Source organism: Phoca vitulina, unplaced genomic scaffold (assembly GCF_004348235.1).
Source record: "Phoca vitulina isolate PV1807 unplaced genomic scaffold, GSC_HSeal_1.0 scaffold42, whole genome shotgun sequence".
Classification (NCBI taxonomy): Eukaryota; Metazoa; Chordata; class Mammalia; order Carnivora; family Phocidae; genus Phoca; species Phoca vitulina.
The window spans coordinates 11,278,737-11,295,674 of record NW_022589745.1 but is presented as its reverse complement, the minus strand read 5'-3'; the positions used below and the strand labels follow the sequence as shown (position 1 = coordinate 11,295,674).

Below are 16,938 nucleotides of genomic sequence, written 5' to 3'. Positions count from 1 at the left end.
GAACTTAATTCAGATTCAGCTTTGTCTGATCATTGCAGTGGGTAGTATTGTCCACATTTGGTGCTGTGTCAGACCCCGAATCAAAAAAAGGAGTTAACAGTAAGAAACAAAAACCTGCTAGTGTTGTTGTTTAGTTTGGTATTTTCTATTCAAAACTTGTCAATCTATTAAAGATAGCATTTTTGCAAGGTGGAGTTTGTGCTGAGGAGGAAAAATTGTCCTGAAGAGAAGAACACCTCAAAATGGAATTATGGTTTAGTCCCCTTTCATTTGACCACACATGACATTTCCATACTCAGTAAAATTCTGCAGGTAGCAGAGACATAGGAGATGTCCTCTGTTTCACTCATTTGTTCCTCAAACCTGCTTCTAGATAAATTATCTTTAATTATTTGCTTATGGATCAAGCTATGATTGATTATTGAGATGGTTTGCACGGATAGAATCTAAGACCTTAAGAAAATAGTGGGTTGGGTGTAGAAGTGTATCACCCACTGGTTGGCATAATAATGCCTGAAATCATACCCAAGAAGTTTGGAAACATTGATTCACACGATATTTCTATTATTTAGCTTGCAGCATACAGATGTGTGAGTGTGAGCACCTCTGACACAAAAGGCCTGCTTCGCAAAAAGGCAAGATAATGGCATCAAGTTATAAAGGCCCCAGAGATGGATGCCTTCGCAGAATGATTTCTCAGTTTATGAAGGCTTCTTCTATTTTTCCAGAGCTGTTTTCTTGGAGAAAGTGAAAGGCCTGTGTGAGGCACAGATTTCTGGGTTATTAGGCCTCCCCTTTCCATAGGGTCTTTAGGTACTTGACCATCTCTGCTACAGTTGCTAACTAAATGATGAGGCATCCAAATGATCATGAAACATGAAACAAATAGGTGTTTCTCAGGAGCTGTTGGAGTAGGGGAGACATACCTGATGATGAATCAGAGGATCCCTGTCTAGTTCCTTTTCTTTTTTTTTTTTTTTTTTAAAGAATTTTATTTATTTATTTGAGAGAGCAAGAATGAGAGAGAGAGAGACCATATGAGAGGGAGGAGGGTCAGAGGGAGAAGCAGACTCCCTGCCGAGCAGGAAGCCCGATGCGTGACCCGATCCCGGGACTCCAGGATCATGACCTGAGCCGAAGGCAGTCGCTTAACCAACTGAGCCACCCAGGCGCCCTCTAGTTCCTTTTCTCACCATGTGTTCATTATTCACTGAAGGAATGGTCCTTCAGAGTCCTTGTACTTGGAATGTAAAGTTAAAGAAGACATGGTCCTGTCTTGAGAGGGCTTACCCTTGGGGTGAGGAGACAGACAAATCTGTGTATGGTAAGGGCTGTAACAGTCCACGCAAGAGGCGCTGGGATCATAGACATGTGACAGCAGAGTGGAAAGGGGTCTGAAGAGTCTTCCTGGAGCTGGTGATACTTGACCTGGGTTTTGAAGGATGAACAAGGGCAATGTAGATAGAAAGACTGGGGTAGGTGAGAATTGAGAGGGAGGTGGGAGAGGGAGAAGGGGCATATTTTGGAAGAGGGAATAAAATTCACAGAAGCAAAGATGGCGAACATCACAGTTTTCCAGGGATTTGTAGGTTATTCTGATACCTGGAAAGAAGAGTATATGTAGGCAACCAGTGAAGAAACAAGGCAACACAAGTCTGGGAAGAGAGGAAAGGCCTCGTGTGCTAAGTTAAACGTTTTATATGAACCTTCCACTGAAAGCTGTAGGGGTTTCAAGCAGAAGAGTATTATTTAGTTTTTCTTTACCTTGTTATCTGTAAAATGGGCGCAGCAGCTTGTAGGTTCTGTCCCTGGACTGTTGCTCACCAGTGGTGACGATGGGCCCCTCTTGGGCACCGTTTCGTAGACTGGTCCCTGGCCTGTGTTAACGCTCTTGGAGTCTTCGTGTGCTGTAGTTGTGATCCAGTTATCATTTTTCCTTGTTTCCAAGGCCAGCTGCTGTCATTCATCCTTGTTTCACATTAGAACCCCTTAGGGAGTTTTTAAGAAGTATGGAAGCCTGGGATCCTGGGATCCAGGTTCTGTATTTCAGAACCTCTGGACTGTGGCCCATGCATTACATATTCTCTGGAGTTCCTAAAGCAATTCAGTTGTTAAGCTGTGGTTCAGACCCTTTGGAAGTTTCACTTAACATTGCTAGCATCTCCCCACCCATCAGGTCTATTCTTCAAACTGACACACTTGCTTTCCGAGCCTCTCACCTGACAGTCTGGAGAAAGCCATGTATCTATACCTTTGACGTCTGTGTCTGGGCTCTCCCACCTGAGGGTCAAACCCTGAGTGTCCTGTCTATTTCTAACATGTTTATCGGGCTGCTCGGGTTTTCTGTGTGGCAGGTGCAGTGTCTCTCCATGCTGATAAAAGTGAGCATGGTGCGCGCATCATTCGCTGCTGGGAAAGGGATGGAGGCTGTGCGCCTCCATCCGAGGCCCAGGGGTGTGTGTGCTCTTTTAGTGTGTCTGTGCGATTTTAGTGGGACTGCAGGTGTTTCCTTTCAGTCCTGGTGTTTCTTCAAATTGTCTTTTCTGACGCTCAGATTTTACTACTCCACCAAGGGAAAAAATCCAAGTCCATTAAAGCATTAAAAATTTTTTCCGATTTTGTTGAATTGAGTGGGGAAAAGCTTTCAGAACCCTTGTATATATTAAAAATGAATTTTTGCTTAAAATATAGAAGTTATTTTAATAATATTCCTTTATTTTACATTTGGGGTTGTAATTTATGATGCATGTTCATAAATACTGTCACGTTAGATATCTCTTGATAATGCTAACTTATCTGAAATAGATATCTTTGACTTTTATCAGGAACTCAGCAGAATTGAAAAGTGATATAGGTTAAATGACCCAGATTAAAAAATTATAAAAATATGACTCCTGACTTTGGTTCACAAGGAGGTCATAATACAAATTAAACTTCCCAACATGATCTTACTTTTCAGAATTTTTTAATAAAGTTGATGAAAAGGTTTTTATGGAGACTAGCTGAAGAAAATTGATCATTATTTATTTAGCTAAATGAATGATTTAATGGCTGATGATTTCCAAATCAATAATATGGGCAGCTTTCCTATATGAATTTAATTCTGGAATTAAATTTATCATAGAGTGCTTTCCAGAGGCACTGAGTTTGCACAGAATTAGTGCTTGGAGGCTTGGGCGTAGATTTCATCTGATTTTGGCTGTATACCTTGTTTAGAAAATGCATCATATTCAAGATTTTAGAACCAGCATTGCAAATTAAATTCATACACACTGATAAGTAAATGTAGGGTAGGCTCTTTTTTTTTTTTGGTTGTTTTTCATGTACCTTAATGTTAATGTCAAATCACTGTGATTCCATCTGTGGCAAGTGTGACATCTGTGAATCCCCGTCTACTTCACGTTCTCCCTGATAATTTTGTCAAATGTTGCTTCAATGGCTTGCAGATTCGAGACTAAGAAACTTCCTGTATGTGGGGTTTGATTACCACTTTGTAAGAATCCTTGAGTCTCAGTGCTGCCTAGAAGGTTTTGGTGTCCAGGGGCATGACTTCATATAACCCTGATTACCTCCCAAAGGCCCAGATCCATCACTCTGTGGATCAGGGCTTCAACAAATAAATTTTGGGGGAGCACAAACATCTAGTTCATAACACTGCCTTGACAGATTAGCCACCTTTCCCAGTTTCGGTCATTTATGTTAGCTTTCCCAGCCTGTGTAAAAGCAATGAGGTAACACTATTTCCTTTGCGGGGTTTTTGTGACACTTAGAGCTAATTCATGCAAAACATTTTTCTCCTATCTGGCTTCTCCCAGCAGAGCAGATAGTTTAAAAATGATAGGTATTTTTGTTTTATAATAATTACTGTTGTTCTATAAAGCAATGGCATGAGCACAGTGCAGAGAATTTGCACATAAGTCATTTGAGTGTCAGACTAATTTGGCTGGTGTGTAGGATATGGATAATATCAGTTAAAACCGCAAATTAATGTTGGCTCATATTTACAGAGACCTAAAGTACCAAACAGAATTTAATTTTCATTCTTTATGAAATGGCAAACCATTGAAGAGGGGTGTGTGTGTGTGTGTGTGTGTGTGTGTGTGTGTGTGTTTAAGCTGTCAAGACATGATTACACTAGTGCTTGATTAAAATTAATAGAAAAGTACTATGAAAGTGCTGTTTTAGAATGGATTGGAAGAAGGAAGACTGAAGGCATCAAGTAAGGTCGGAAGGTTGTTGAAAGAGTCTAATTTTTAAACTACAGTGTGTGGCTGTGAAAATAGAAAGTGTGGGAAAGAGTTCTTTGGAAATGAATCGGCTTGCTTGGATGGCTGATGGTTGGGAGCAGAGAGGAGGGTGAAGTCCAAGATGACTCTGGGATTTTATGTTTTGCTAGTGGGGACAATAGTGGAAAGGAGAGGATTGTTGAGTTTGTTAGAACGGAGAGCTCTCAAAGGAACATTTTTCCCCGAGACTGGTGTGATTTACTTATGTGTTGGCACAGGGCCAATGGAAAAGGACTTGCTCTGATTCTAAAACCCTTTGTTGATTGAGGAAAACAGTTACTTTCTTCCACAGAGAGGTTGGGAGGAATAACCAGTTCAAATAAGTGTTGAGGGCTCCATGAGAAGCAGCTGAGTAACAGCGAGGATGGTTCCAGAAGTGCGTCAGCTAATAAGGTGATTCTAAGTCTGCTGTTGTCTTCCTGCTGCAATTAGTCTACACGCCTAAATGCAGTAGCTAATTCATTAATAACTATGATTTATATAAAATGGAAGTAATCACCTCTGTTACGGCCATGGCAGTTACTAATGGGAGAACCTATTATCTGTCATTTTGGGGGGATATCAGAAAGTGTCCTAAATGAAGAAATGAAGAAAATGATTTGTTTCCTCAAGTCTGTAGTTTATAGAGGTGGGGGAAGGAACTTTCTAGGTGCTTTCTATATGCTAATGACATGATCTGTACTTTACTTCATTTAATCCTAGTTTACATGTGAGGAAAATTAAGGCTCTGATCTAAAATCCAAAATGCTTTAAGGACTTTTTGTAATTTGTTTGGCATCAAAACCTGAACTAAGCTGACATGAGGTTATTTAAGTCTTTGCTTTATCTTGTTTAGTGTGAGCATTTAAATGTTTTACAGCAGAATATTAATGTCCTTGAAAATTGGGTGCTCTCAGACTGGCTGAAGGTATCATATAATATGTGATATACTTACAGTATAACTTCCTGAAAGTCTAACCTTCTGAATTCTGGGACACAAAATCATGCAGTAAATGGTGGGTCTCAGTTTTGATCCCAGAACTTTCTCTTTCTGAAGATGGTTTCCTTCTCGCTGTATCATTCTGATGTAGGAAAGACGTTATTAGGGTTCGAAGCCGACGGCCAAGAAAGAATTCTTGAGACGTCTTTAGTGCAAAAAGGTGATTTTATGAAAGCACGGGTCCAGGACCCATGGGCAGAAAGAGCTGCTACACCGGGGTTGTGAGGGGTGGCTGATTATAAACTATGAGGTTGGGGGAGGTAAGTAGAAGGGAGGTTTCAGGAGAACTTTCATATGCTAAGGAGGACCTACAAGATGCCAGAGGCCTTGCCATTGTCAAGTTAAGGTCGTTTTTCCCTCTAGCAAGGCATTGACATTAAGATAGTGGGAGATTCCTGGGAGACGGTCAGACATGTCCCACCCGGAGCACGGGGTTTGGGAGGTTGCAGCGTGTCAGCTTATGCTTTGTTTTCAGTCTTCCTTCTGCTCCTTCATCAATTCTGCCTCATTTTATAGTTTATAGATGTTTTAGTTCTAAAATTATGTGGGATTTTGGTTTTATTTAGATATGGTAAGACATCCAGAAGTGGAAATGATTGTCACTAAGGAAGAAGTTTATATTCACACATCTCTAGAAACAGGAGGCAGGGCAGGCCACACAGCCCCAGCGGGGGAAGCACTTGGGTCAGTCAGGAGTCAGAGGCAGAGGGCTGAGGGAAAGCAAGGGCAAAAACCTTTATTGTGTTTTCCATGGGAATGAATAGGGGAGGGATTGTAGGTAAACTTGAGAAAGCCTAAAATAGATGGTTTGAATAATTTTGTAAGATTCCAGGCTTGAGAGTTGTCTCTACTTGTCCAGTACCTAGCCCTGGGGTGATTAGGACAGAAGAATGTAAAAGCCAGTGAGAAAAGGTGGTTCAGAGTATTGGCTCTGAATTGGTTGGTTTGCATATCAAAGGTATGCTCACAGGCAACTTGTTTGCTATCTTGAGGAACTGTCTAGCTCTCCAAGGGCAGTCTGTCCCGGTTTATCAAGACCCCCCCCAAATGTCAAAGCATCATTAAAAAAAAGATAAACACATTTTTATGTATGAAATAAAATCTATGTGGATATTATTCACTTAGGGCAAACATTTGTTGCTTGGTAAAAGTAACAATGATGATTCTTTACACTTCCGAGGGTGATTTTGTCATCTTTGAGCTCATGAAAATTTGCTATTTTCTCTTTTTTCTGCTATATTAAGCTTTGTATGTCCAAGAAATGCTAGAGATCATCTTGTCAATTATGTCTATGAAATAATATAACTATCTTAAAAATAAACCTACTGGAATTTAGGTATTCAGATGAAGATCCTCCCCTTGAAAGATATTTCCTGGGGACTATGCATTTATTTCAATTATGTCATCACTGTTCTTTTTCCCTGTTTTAGTTTGTTGTTGGGTTGTTTTGTTTTGGAATTTCCTTCAGGGTCTGTAGCATATTCATTGGAATACCTTTGGAGTATTTTCATATCTTGAGGGTGCTTTGGTTTTGGGATACAGACAAATGCACGTTAGATGGAGTGAAAGATTAAGTCAATCATATGATTAAAAAAAAAAACCAAAACAGATCTGACTGGAAGAGAATCAGTGACGGGACTGATATTCCCAGTAGGCCTCAGATTGGCCCCAACCACAACTCTAGGAGGTATGGCCCTTTGGTAGCCAGAGCAAAGCCCCACACCTGAAATAAAGGCTCCTGAACTTTGAGGAGACAAGGCTAATATTGATGAGTGGGTTCACATAGGCTTATTTGAAAATTGGCTTCCTTTGTGCATAAAGAAGGGAAGTATCTGAAAACAAAATGGGGGTGGGAAAAAAAAAAACTAGGTGAGATTGCAATTGTAGGTCACTTTATAAGAAACTACATAAGAAAGAAAATTAACAGGGAAGAATTATTAGTATGTGAAACTATTGGACTTTTTTTTTTTTTTTCTCTCCAAAATACGGGTCCTGAAGGACTGTTAAGTTAGGCAGGTATCGAATGGTAGAATATATAAGGCAGATAGAAGTCAAGTGGCAGCCCTGGGGTTTTGTGTATGTGTGTGTTTGTACGGTATGCAATTTCTTTTTTTTTTTTTTAAAGATTTTATTTATTTATTAGAGAGAGACAGCTAGAGAGAGAGAAAGAGCACAAGCATGGGGGAGAGGCAGAAGCGGACTCCCCGCTGAGCAGAGAGCCCGATGTGGGACTTGATCCCAGGACCCAGAGATCATGACCTGAGCCCAAGGCAGACACTTAACCAACTGAGCCACCCAGGCGCCCCCAGTGTGCAATTTCTACACACTAAGTAAATCTTTCTGATATCATCCAGAGTGTTCTGTAGATTAAACTTACAAGTTTCTTCTTGCTTTGTCTTCTGGTGTCCGGAATATATAGCTAACCCCTCATCCTTTAGTTTTGATCGTGTTCTAGAACACACTCACTTCTTTGCTCTCATAACTGTTTGTCCAAAATTTGGTTTAGGCCCTTTGTGGTATTTATTTATTTGGAGACTTTCTCTTGTTCTAGTGTGTTTATCCCAAAGGGCAGAGACTTTGATTCTTATTAGTGCAATGTCTGGTTCAGAGAAGGTTCTCACTGATACGGAAAGAAGGAATGAATTTACAGATAGGCCTTGAAACGAGTAGTTTTTGATTAGCAAAACTCTCTGAAATAGTACGATTCCTTGGAAGTCCTGAGGCTGACTGGTGGTCCAATTTGGTTCATAAGGTTTGGAGAAATCAGAGGATATGAATATTTAGAGAACCAATATTCTCTCTGTAAGGTACAGTGGAGAAAGCTCAGTTTTTTCCCTCATGAGTCATCCACAGGAGATTTTGAGCTCTAAGTCAGATTTTGACACTTGTAGGTGGTTCCTTACCCTACCACCATCTCATTGCCCAGACTGCCAGCTAAGCCCAGTTTATATAAATGACTTAAATTTCAGTTCAAGTAAGACAGGAAGGTAAATCTTCTGGAAAAAAAATTATATGGTGTTTTTCCAAAGTCAAATATCATTTACTTTGGATTATTCACATACTGTTCTCCTTCATTAGTGCAGATCATGAGAGTCTGTGTTATTTAAAAATAAAGGATTTACGTTGTGATTACATACGACTACCTGGTATTTGTCACTAAGACCCTAAATGAATGGAACATTTCCTTATTAATGCAAACTGTATATAAACACAGACTTTGTTGGCAGTGTGCTCTCGTATTAGAGCTATGACATTGATAGGTCATTGCTTATATAAAAAATTTTGTGGAAAGTTGTTAATAGTTGGGATATTTTAAGATACTATATAATTAAGGCAAGGGTTTTTTGTGGAGTATGATGAAGAGGGATGTTCTTGGAAGGAACAAAACCATCTTCATTGCAGTAATCAAAAGATTTATCCTAAATTTGCACTCACAGCTATTTTGTTTCTTTGATCTTTAGTGCTCATATGCTTATTTTCCATATTAAGCTGTCAGTGATAAACATAATTTTATAGCATGGCCTGGGTCTTTAAAACTAAAAGATTAGCTGTAAGAAACCATCCTCCGTGATCTATTTGCACTTAGACTTTGTACCTGCACTTAACAGAATTTTCTCCTGTTTAAAAACATAACAAATAGCACAATTTGTCTGAGTTAAGTAACGCAAGGTTACTATTTAATAACATAGTTTCCTGTGATCTGTATTTGGGTGGTGTTAAGAGACATTTGTAAAAGGTCTTAAAGAGTCCTCTGAAGCTAATTATCTGTTGAAATCATATAGGACTAAAATCCTGGCACTTAGTAACTATGAAGGTCATATAGATCCTCAAGTAAAATGATGCATTTTTTTTTTCCTGCCTTCAGTTCTCTTACGGCTGGCAAGTGATGCTTTACCAAATGACATGACCTTGGCTCTGGCTTATCTCCTTGCCTTACCACAGGTAAGTTTCCCCTTACCAAGAGACGACATCATGAATAAACAAGAAAGCTACACTGGAGATTTTTCACCAATAAATTGTTCATTATAGGCTTCACTTCCTCCTGATTGTTCTTTTGTGCAGGAAGGACTGTGGTGTCAGTATTCAGAGAGCAAATTCTACAATTTTAGCTGAAGTGTTAATTGCAAAATCTTCTTTTACACGCATAGGATCTGTCTTTACAGTTTTTCTGAATTCTAACGTAGTCCTCTTAAAGTTGAGCTTGGGATGATGCAGTGGAAACTTTGAACCAAAATTCTACAGTGATGACTAGAAATGTAATAGTTTATGATGATTTCCTTAATTTCCTTTGAGCTGAGTTCCTTCTGTCATGTTCCTTTCTAGGTGTTAGATGCTAACAGGTGCTTTGAAAAGCAGGCCCACTCTGCTTTATCTCTCCAGCTGGCAGCCTATTACTACAGCCTCCAGATCTATGCCCGCTTGGCTCCATGTTTCAGGGACAAGTGCCATCCTCTTTACAGGGTGAGTCCTCATGGCTTCCACTTGATTAACAAGCAGAGTTAAAGCTTCTCTAAAATAGTTAAAACACGTGTTTACCCCTTTGGAGGGACTGATGTGCTTTGTGTCCAGAACGCATTCCCCGTGGCCAACAGCCCCTGCCTTTTCTCTGTTGGACGTAGTTGCTTTCCTGGCATCAGTTAAGAAGAGGTCGTTTCCAGTGTTTATTGTGAATGCTGATGCTTCCCACAACTTGGCTGTCATTTATGTTATTTTGCAAAGTTCTTAGGGCAGGTTAAAGTAGTAGGAGTGGAGAAATGGAGAATTGGCTTTTTAATTCACTGCCCGAAAGGAAGATGGCTCCAGTTTAGGACAGTAGGCAATAACAGTTCTTTGAGTAGCGCTGTTCTTTGATTTATTTTAGAGCCAGAAATATGAGAGTAGTAGCTGGACAGATGAAATGTTGAAACGTGTTATACCCACTTGCCACCACGCTCCAGACAACTTTGATATTAACTTTATTGTTGATTTCTGAGCAAAAGTGCCTAAGCGTGGCCTCAAGTTATATGTGCCACCTTTTGTGGACACAGAGGTGTGACAGATGCCACTAGAAGATCAAAGCCCTCCAGGTTAACCTGTATATACCAGCTTTAATTATCAGCCTGGGGAAATTATCTGCTTTTTGTACTGGAGTATTTTAAGAGAATTGCCATATCTCTTAAGCAAATATAGATAAGCGTAGATAAGCAAATATATCAGACTTTCATATCCACTATGTGTACAAATGAAAGGTTCCGATTATACTGAGGCAGGATTCTTTCTCCCCTGACTTCAAAGCACACTGTGAAGAAGTAATTTCACAATCTAAGTGTGACTGAAAGTTCTAGCTGTCTCAGCCACCCAAAACATAGCTAAGTACATGAAAACATTCCATTTGTGGCAAAAATCTGTGGCTTTCCTTCATCAATTTTTCTTTAAAGAGAGTAAGGGTGGCGGGGGGTGGGGGGACCATCTACAACACAGGATAATCTCCCAAGGGCTTACTGTTATTAGATGTGGATTGTCCTGTGGCATAGTTTGATCATGATGAAGTTTGGCCAAGAAAGGAATGTTTTCTTCTTTTATCCAGTTAACAAAAGGTACTAGTTATTTTGGAGATTCTGAATTTATTTTTTTGTTTTTGATAGTTACTGCCGCTTTGTACAGTTACTTTATTCCATGCTCTAGTAATTTTCCTTTGTTCTGTTTTTACGTCTCAGGTATGTTTTTATGTGAAATAAGAAATCGACCTACTGTGCTATAAATTGAGGGAAAGAAGTGAATTATATAGGTGGAAATGTGGCAGGTTTCCTTCTGGAACTTAATGGCTTTCTTACATTCAATCAGAATGTTCACAGCATGTTTGCTGGAGTCTGCTTCTAAATACCCTATCTTTCGTTAGTGCTGTGTATGTACCCAAGTAACGTTTCCCCTGAAACTCCAAGTATGTTGAAACACAATGAAGCTTTACTTTGACCAAAAGCATTATGCCTTGTTATAACCACCAGTCATGTCCTCAGAATGTACTTGACTGAGATTTCTATGTGGCTACCGTGGGAATGGGAGCCACCTCTTTTGTTCCCACGTCCGTGGTCTGTGTTAAGATCACACCGTGTGCCTAGCACTGTGTTCCGCTTTCCGTGAATAAGGAGGATTGAAAGGCCAGTCAGCTGGGCACCTCGTGCGTGCCGTGGACTCTGACCGAGTGTTAAGATGAAAAGCCGGATGTGGCCGCCTGGACCCACCACTTACTATAAAAGCGTAGAAGATAGTTGGGTACATGGGGATTGGGGGGGCTGCCCAAAAGAGCACTGCAGACCTATGTGGCCCAGACCACACGCCCATCCTTTAAGGGCCAAAGAGCTTGCTGCACAGCCACATTGTGGCCCCGTCTTCAGGGTCATTTCTTTATAACCTTAGTTAAAGGAGTCCTCTTGAAGGAAAATTCTAGTACAGCATATATTTTTCCTGTGTTCTCTGATAGTAAATTATTTTGTACCAAAAGTTAAAAGTCCCAAATCATGTACTATTTGTGAGAGAGGTAAGTTAGGAGAAAACCATGAAATTCCATCCCAACTTTTATATGTGAAAATCCATTTCCTTCTGCAGATGCTGCAGTCACTCCATAAGGAACCCCATTTAAAATTTCCACAACTGAACCATGGGAAGAGACAAAGTAGAACGTTGAAAGCTAAGGGTTAGAAGTAAAGGTGCTTCCATCTTGGTTTCTTCTGTGTTCCCAACAGTTCTTTTCACTTAGAAGTGTGAGCATTTTATTTCCAGGTCCTGTATTTTGTATATCGAGTGCCTCTTGTGAAGGACCTAGAGCGTGGCATTGCAGTAAGAAGAATAGTAAGACTTGATTCCTGCCCCTTTTTACCCTTTACCCCAATTTCTGTTCCTTCCAGCCTGTGTCACCCCGCTGTTGCTGCCCTTCAACTCTTGGTCTCGTTCCTGTCACCGTTTTCCTATCAAACTATCTTTTCCTTTGAAGATGCTCCTTGGAGCTCTCCTGTCTTGCTCTATCCCTGGGCCTCTGATCCTTGGTTGTTAGACCACCCCCCCCATGGCATGATTCCTAACACCTGCTCCCATTCTCCTTTTGGGCCCAGTAGCAGAAGGCAGCTGCTGTTCAGGGTCATTGCTTCAGGAAGCAGCGTTAGATCCGAGTGGGAACAGAAGCCAGTAAAATCCATGTGGCCCAGTGGTGATGTCTCCGAACATGATTTCTAACTTCTCGGCTGCTCCAGACAGAAACAGGTGTGCCCTCCAGGAGTGTTAAGACGGCAGCGGCTCCTCGGGCCAGCTCATTCTCCAGGGACTTCTTGGCAACTCTGTTTGAAGCATTGGGTTGGTTAGTAGCCTGAAAGGTGAGCGGAAGAGTTAGGAAGTATCCATGATTTTTCTTTTTTTAACATCAAATACAAAGATGGTCTGAAATTCTTCCAGGTAGACGTGTTAATAGGGAGTTAATAGATGTGTGAATACATCTCCGGTTTTCTCCTCCCTGCCCCATGTCTTCAAGTTAATTCAGTCTCCACGGTTCCTTCACCTAAACCACTGTAACAGCCTGGTAAACCCTCCCCATCTTCATTTTTGTTAGTTTTGTACCTTTTCCCAGACATCTGTCAGAATGGCCTTTCTGAGGTGGAGACCTTGTCATCCGGCCTTCGGCCTCAAATCCCTCCGTGATTTCCTGTTGTCCTGGCAAGGTCTGCACGTCCCCCACGGTCTGGCCTCTGCCTGTTTCTCCAACTTCATCTTCCTTTGTTCCTGCCATACCAGGCCACTTAAATTTCTCAAATGTCCTGTGTATTCTCTTTCCTTGTCTTCAAACCTGTCCTCTTTGCCTGTAATGTTTGCCTCCAGCATTTCTTTGCGTAGCTCCTTGGTTCAGGTGTTACCTCACCTGGGCAGGCTACCTGCCGCCTGCCGCCTGCCCGCCGTGCTCCCAGGCTGTGCCTGGAGCTCTTCCCTGGGCATTGTACTGCCCTGCACTTACCTCAGTCATAGCGCTTAAACACTCTCTTGTTTGGAATTTAAATGCTTTTCATCTCACTAGAGAAGGAGCTATTTGAGGCCAGTGTCTGTGTTGTATTTATTGGTTTTCCCAATGCTTAGAGCAGGACCGGGATAATAAAAGGGAGTAAATAAATGTTCACTGGGTAGATTATTGAAAATTAATAAGTAATTCTGTAGCACATGTGAAATGATTGAATTGTGTGTGTGTGTGTGTGTGTGTATTTGCTTAAGTATTTATCGGGTGAGTACTTTACGCCAGGCAATGTTCTGGATCCTGGGGAAACACGAGTGAACAAAGTACATAAAAACCTTTGCCCTTTCTAGACTTACATTCCATTGAGGAAAGGACATCATAAGCAAAATAAGTAAATAAAATATATACTCTGTTAGATGGTGATAAGAGCTATGAAAATGAAAAGCAAAGAAGAAGAATAAGAAGTATGTGTATGTAGAGTACAATTTAAACAGACTCAGGAAGCACCTCAAATTGAGAAAGTGACTTTTGAGGAAAGACAAAGAGATGAGTGCAGTGCTGTGAAGATAGGAGGGGGAAGAGTGTTCCACACACAGGGAACAGCAGTAACAAAGGTATCGAAGCGTCACAGTGCCCATCATATGTACTGTGGTATTTTTTCATAGTGTATTTGAGATGGTATTGAAATTTTACCATATAAAACTCAAAGTGTTGAAGAATTGCCTGCCTCTAGGTGAAAAGGACAGAAATGCAATCTGTGACCAGACTTCACTGTGACTAGTAAGGTTTCCTCTGTCTGGCTAAGAAGTGTCAAAAGGAGTGTGTGTGTGTGTGTGTGTGTGTGTGTGTGTGTGTGTGTGTGTTGGGGGTGGGGTGGGTGACAGCAAGGGTCAGCTTAGGGACTTGCATAGGGGAGTTGTAAGTGGACAGTAGAAAGATCAGACTAACCCTGAAAAGGCATTGGCTCTCTTAAAATACCTCACACATTTATTCTGCCAGTTGATCCTTTGAGTGACCCCATTTGGCAGAAGATAAGCCTGAGAAATCCAGTGACTCACTCCAGCTTGCTCTGGTGTAAGTGACATCCTATCACTTAGAGCTTCTGCTTCCAAGCTCTGCCTGCTTTTTGCTTGGACCTGAGTGGTTTCTGGCATGCAGGCCTAATGAGTCCTTCCCAGCGGGACATTCCACTGTGGCTACCGGGTAAAATGGAAACTCCTTCATGTGATAGAGAAAATCCTCAATGAACTGACTGGCTCTTCCTTACCCCACCAACCATGATCCCGACACCAGCTCTTTTGAAGTTTATGTTTTAGCTCTTCAGAATTTATATCTCTCTGAAGTTAACATCCTTTTTCACACCTCTGTGCCTGTGCAGATATAATTTCCCTGCTTAAAGGGCCTCCGTCTTCTTCCCACTCCCAGCATCTAAGTCTGAGCTCAAAAGAGCCTCCTGTGTGGAACCTTCTCTGCCCCCTGAGCAGACACGGGCCTCTTCCGTGTCTCATGGCTCTCGCATGGACACCCTGTGAGTGGTTCTTTGTGATGGTGTAAACGATCCACAGCTGTCCGCTCTCCGTGTGGTGGTCTTCTTTGAGAGCAGGGACCCCCTCTCTCTCTGAATCCCCAGGACCTCACCCGCTGTAGTTCCTTTGGCTGTTGATTGGCATATGAATAACTTCAGGAATTACTTTAGCTGCCGTGGATCGGGACAGCCTTCAGACTTGGGTTTTGTGAGCTCCAGCTCGCTTAGATTTGCAGGACTCAGGCATGGGCACCATAGCTACATGTTGTAAGTACATAGGAGCTGTCCACTGACCACTTACGGGCTCATTATTCGAGTCTTTTCAAAAGCATCTTCCTTTGCACTGCTGAGTTTGGAATTAAATGTAACAAACTCCTGATGAATCATCATAGAAATTGAAATAAAAGTGGTTTCGATTTGTTGCCTACACGTAATAGCACTCAGTGGAGCTAGCTTTCACTCAATTGTCACTTCACCTTGTTTCTATTTTCAGCCCTCCCATTCTCTCCTTCCACCCCCTGTAGTTCTGAGCTGCGGGAGGATAACTTAGGTAGATTACTAGGTTTGAATGAAAGTACTGATAGAATTTGTGGGGTTATTTCTGACAAAAGGCCTGTGCATCCTGATGGGAAACCCCCCCCGGAGCCAGCCAGCCAGCGCAGGCTCCTGGAGCTGTCCTAGCTTATTTTTGGAGTAGCCCACCTTGCCTCAACTTTTCTTTTTAGTGACGGAGGATAATGATAGATGGTCAGCCAGAGAGAGTGTTCTCTCCTTGTATTTGCCCTGATTGACTTGTTCTTATATTTAAGAAGTAATACACACATGGCCACAAAACTCAAATGATGAAAATGGTATACAGCAAAAAGTCAGTGTTTCCCTTTTGGTTCCTTCCAGAAATAGTTTACGGATATGCGTATGTATGTAACAGTTTTTTATGCAAATGTGAATATACACATTGTTACTTACACTGATTGTGTTTTCATTTATACCTCACCTTTATAATTATTGTAAACGCATCTCGAAGTGTGATCTTTTCTAGCATTCTTTTAAAAAAGTTTCAGGAGATAAAATCAGTTAAAAATGGAAACATGTCCTTTAGTTTTATATGCTAGAGAAGCAAACCCAGCAGGGGATGAAATTCAAAACTTTATGGTAGACTGTTTCTAAAATGTGGTTTTTTAAGCCACTAATTGAAAATACTAAGTAGAAAATTATCTCAAGCAAATAACCCTAGGGGGGAAACACACCGCCTGTTTAAAACTTCCCAACCAATATTACCAAGAAATGGAGACTATTAAACCGGAATGGATTTATTACCTCTACTAGTAAGCAGTAGATTAAGTCATCGAGCATTCCGTAGTCATGAATATTTAGGCATATTTTCTTTCTACAGGGACTTGACCATATTCTTTAAAGAAATTATATTTTATTCACCCCCTGAAGAACTGCATTGCCTAATTTTGGGGAAAAATTAGAATAACTTAATTCTCCACACTTTCTGTTTTAAATTTTTGATGGCTTTTTTTGTTACTAGTTTTTGCAGCCTGTGATGTTTTGCAATATCACTTTGAATACTAAATATGGGAGATTTTGAAGCTACCTGTAAAGTCCTTCAAAAGCTTCTTAGAAGCCGAAAGCTTTCATACCCTTGGATCATGGCATTGAGCTTAGTTGGGAAAAGAGAGAGAGCTTTGAATATACCCTACACACAGAAAAACAGCGATTTCAGATGTGAGTTTGGATGTATAACATTGATGGAAATCTGTCAGGAGCATAGGGAGAAAGGGCCTGATGTCGTGGACAGGGCGATAGGTGAGAGGTGAGGGGTTTGCCTCGCTTCCTGGCTACCAGACCACAGCCGAGGCTGCATGGAGGGCAGACTGGCATCTCTGAATCGGGAACCGTAGTCTCAGTGTGCACATTACTGCGTTGGTATGAGGGTCAAATGACGTTCATGTCAAAGTGCTTAGACACTTGAATGCCATATGCTTGGGGGCTGAATGAATGAGATGAAGTGCTGGAGTGAGTAGGGGGATGCTTTGGAGTATTTTGAGAGAAATTGTAAGCTCAGGGGAAGAACTGTTATTAAAACTTAAATATTGGAAGTAATCACGACCAGTAAAGTTCCTTGAGGAGGAGCTTGGAGGTAGTAATGATAATGGTAAGAGGATAATTT

General features: G+C 41.2%; 1 protein-coding gene across 4 annotated transcripts in view; it reads left to right on the top strand.

Annotated features, from left to right (window-relative positions):
* The window catches only part of NBAS (NBAS subunit of NRZ tethering complex), a 313,374-nt gene that overhangs the window by 191,636 nt on the left and 104,800 nt on the right, over positions 1-16,938 (top strand). For all 4 annotated transcript variants that reach the window (XM_032430100.1, XM_032430102.1, XM_032430101.1 and 1 more), the window contains 2 exons: positions 9,131-9,207; positions 9,589-9,726. In XM_032430100.1, the coding sequence (XP_032285991.1) occupies positions 9,131-9,207; positions 9,589-9,726 (215 nt within the window). The remainder of the gene's footprint in view (positions 1-9,130; positions 9,208-9,588; positions 9,727-16,938) is intronic.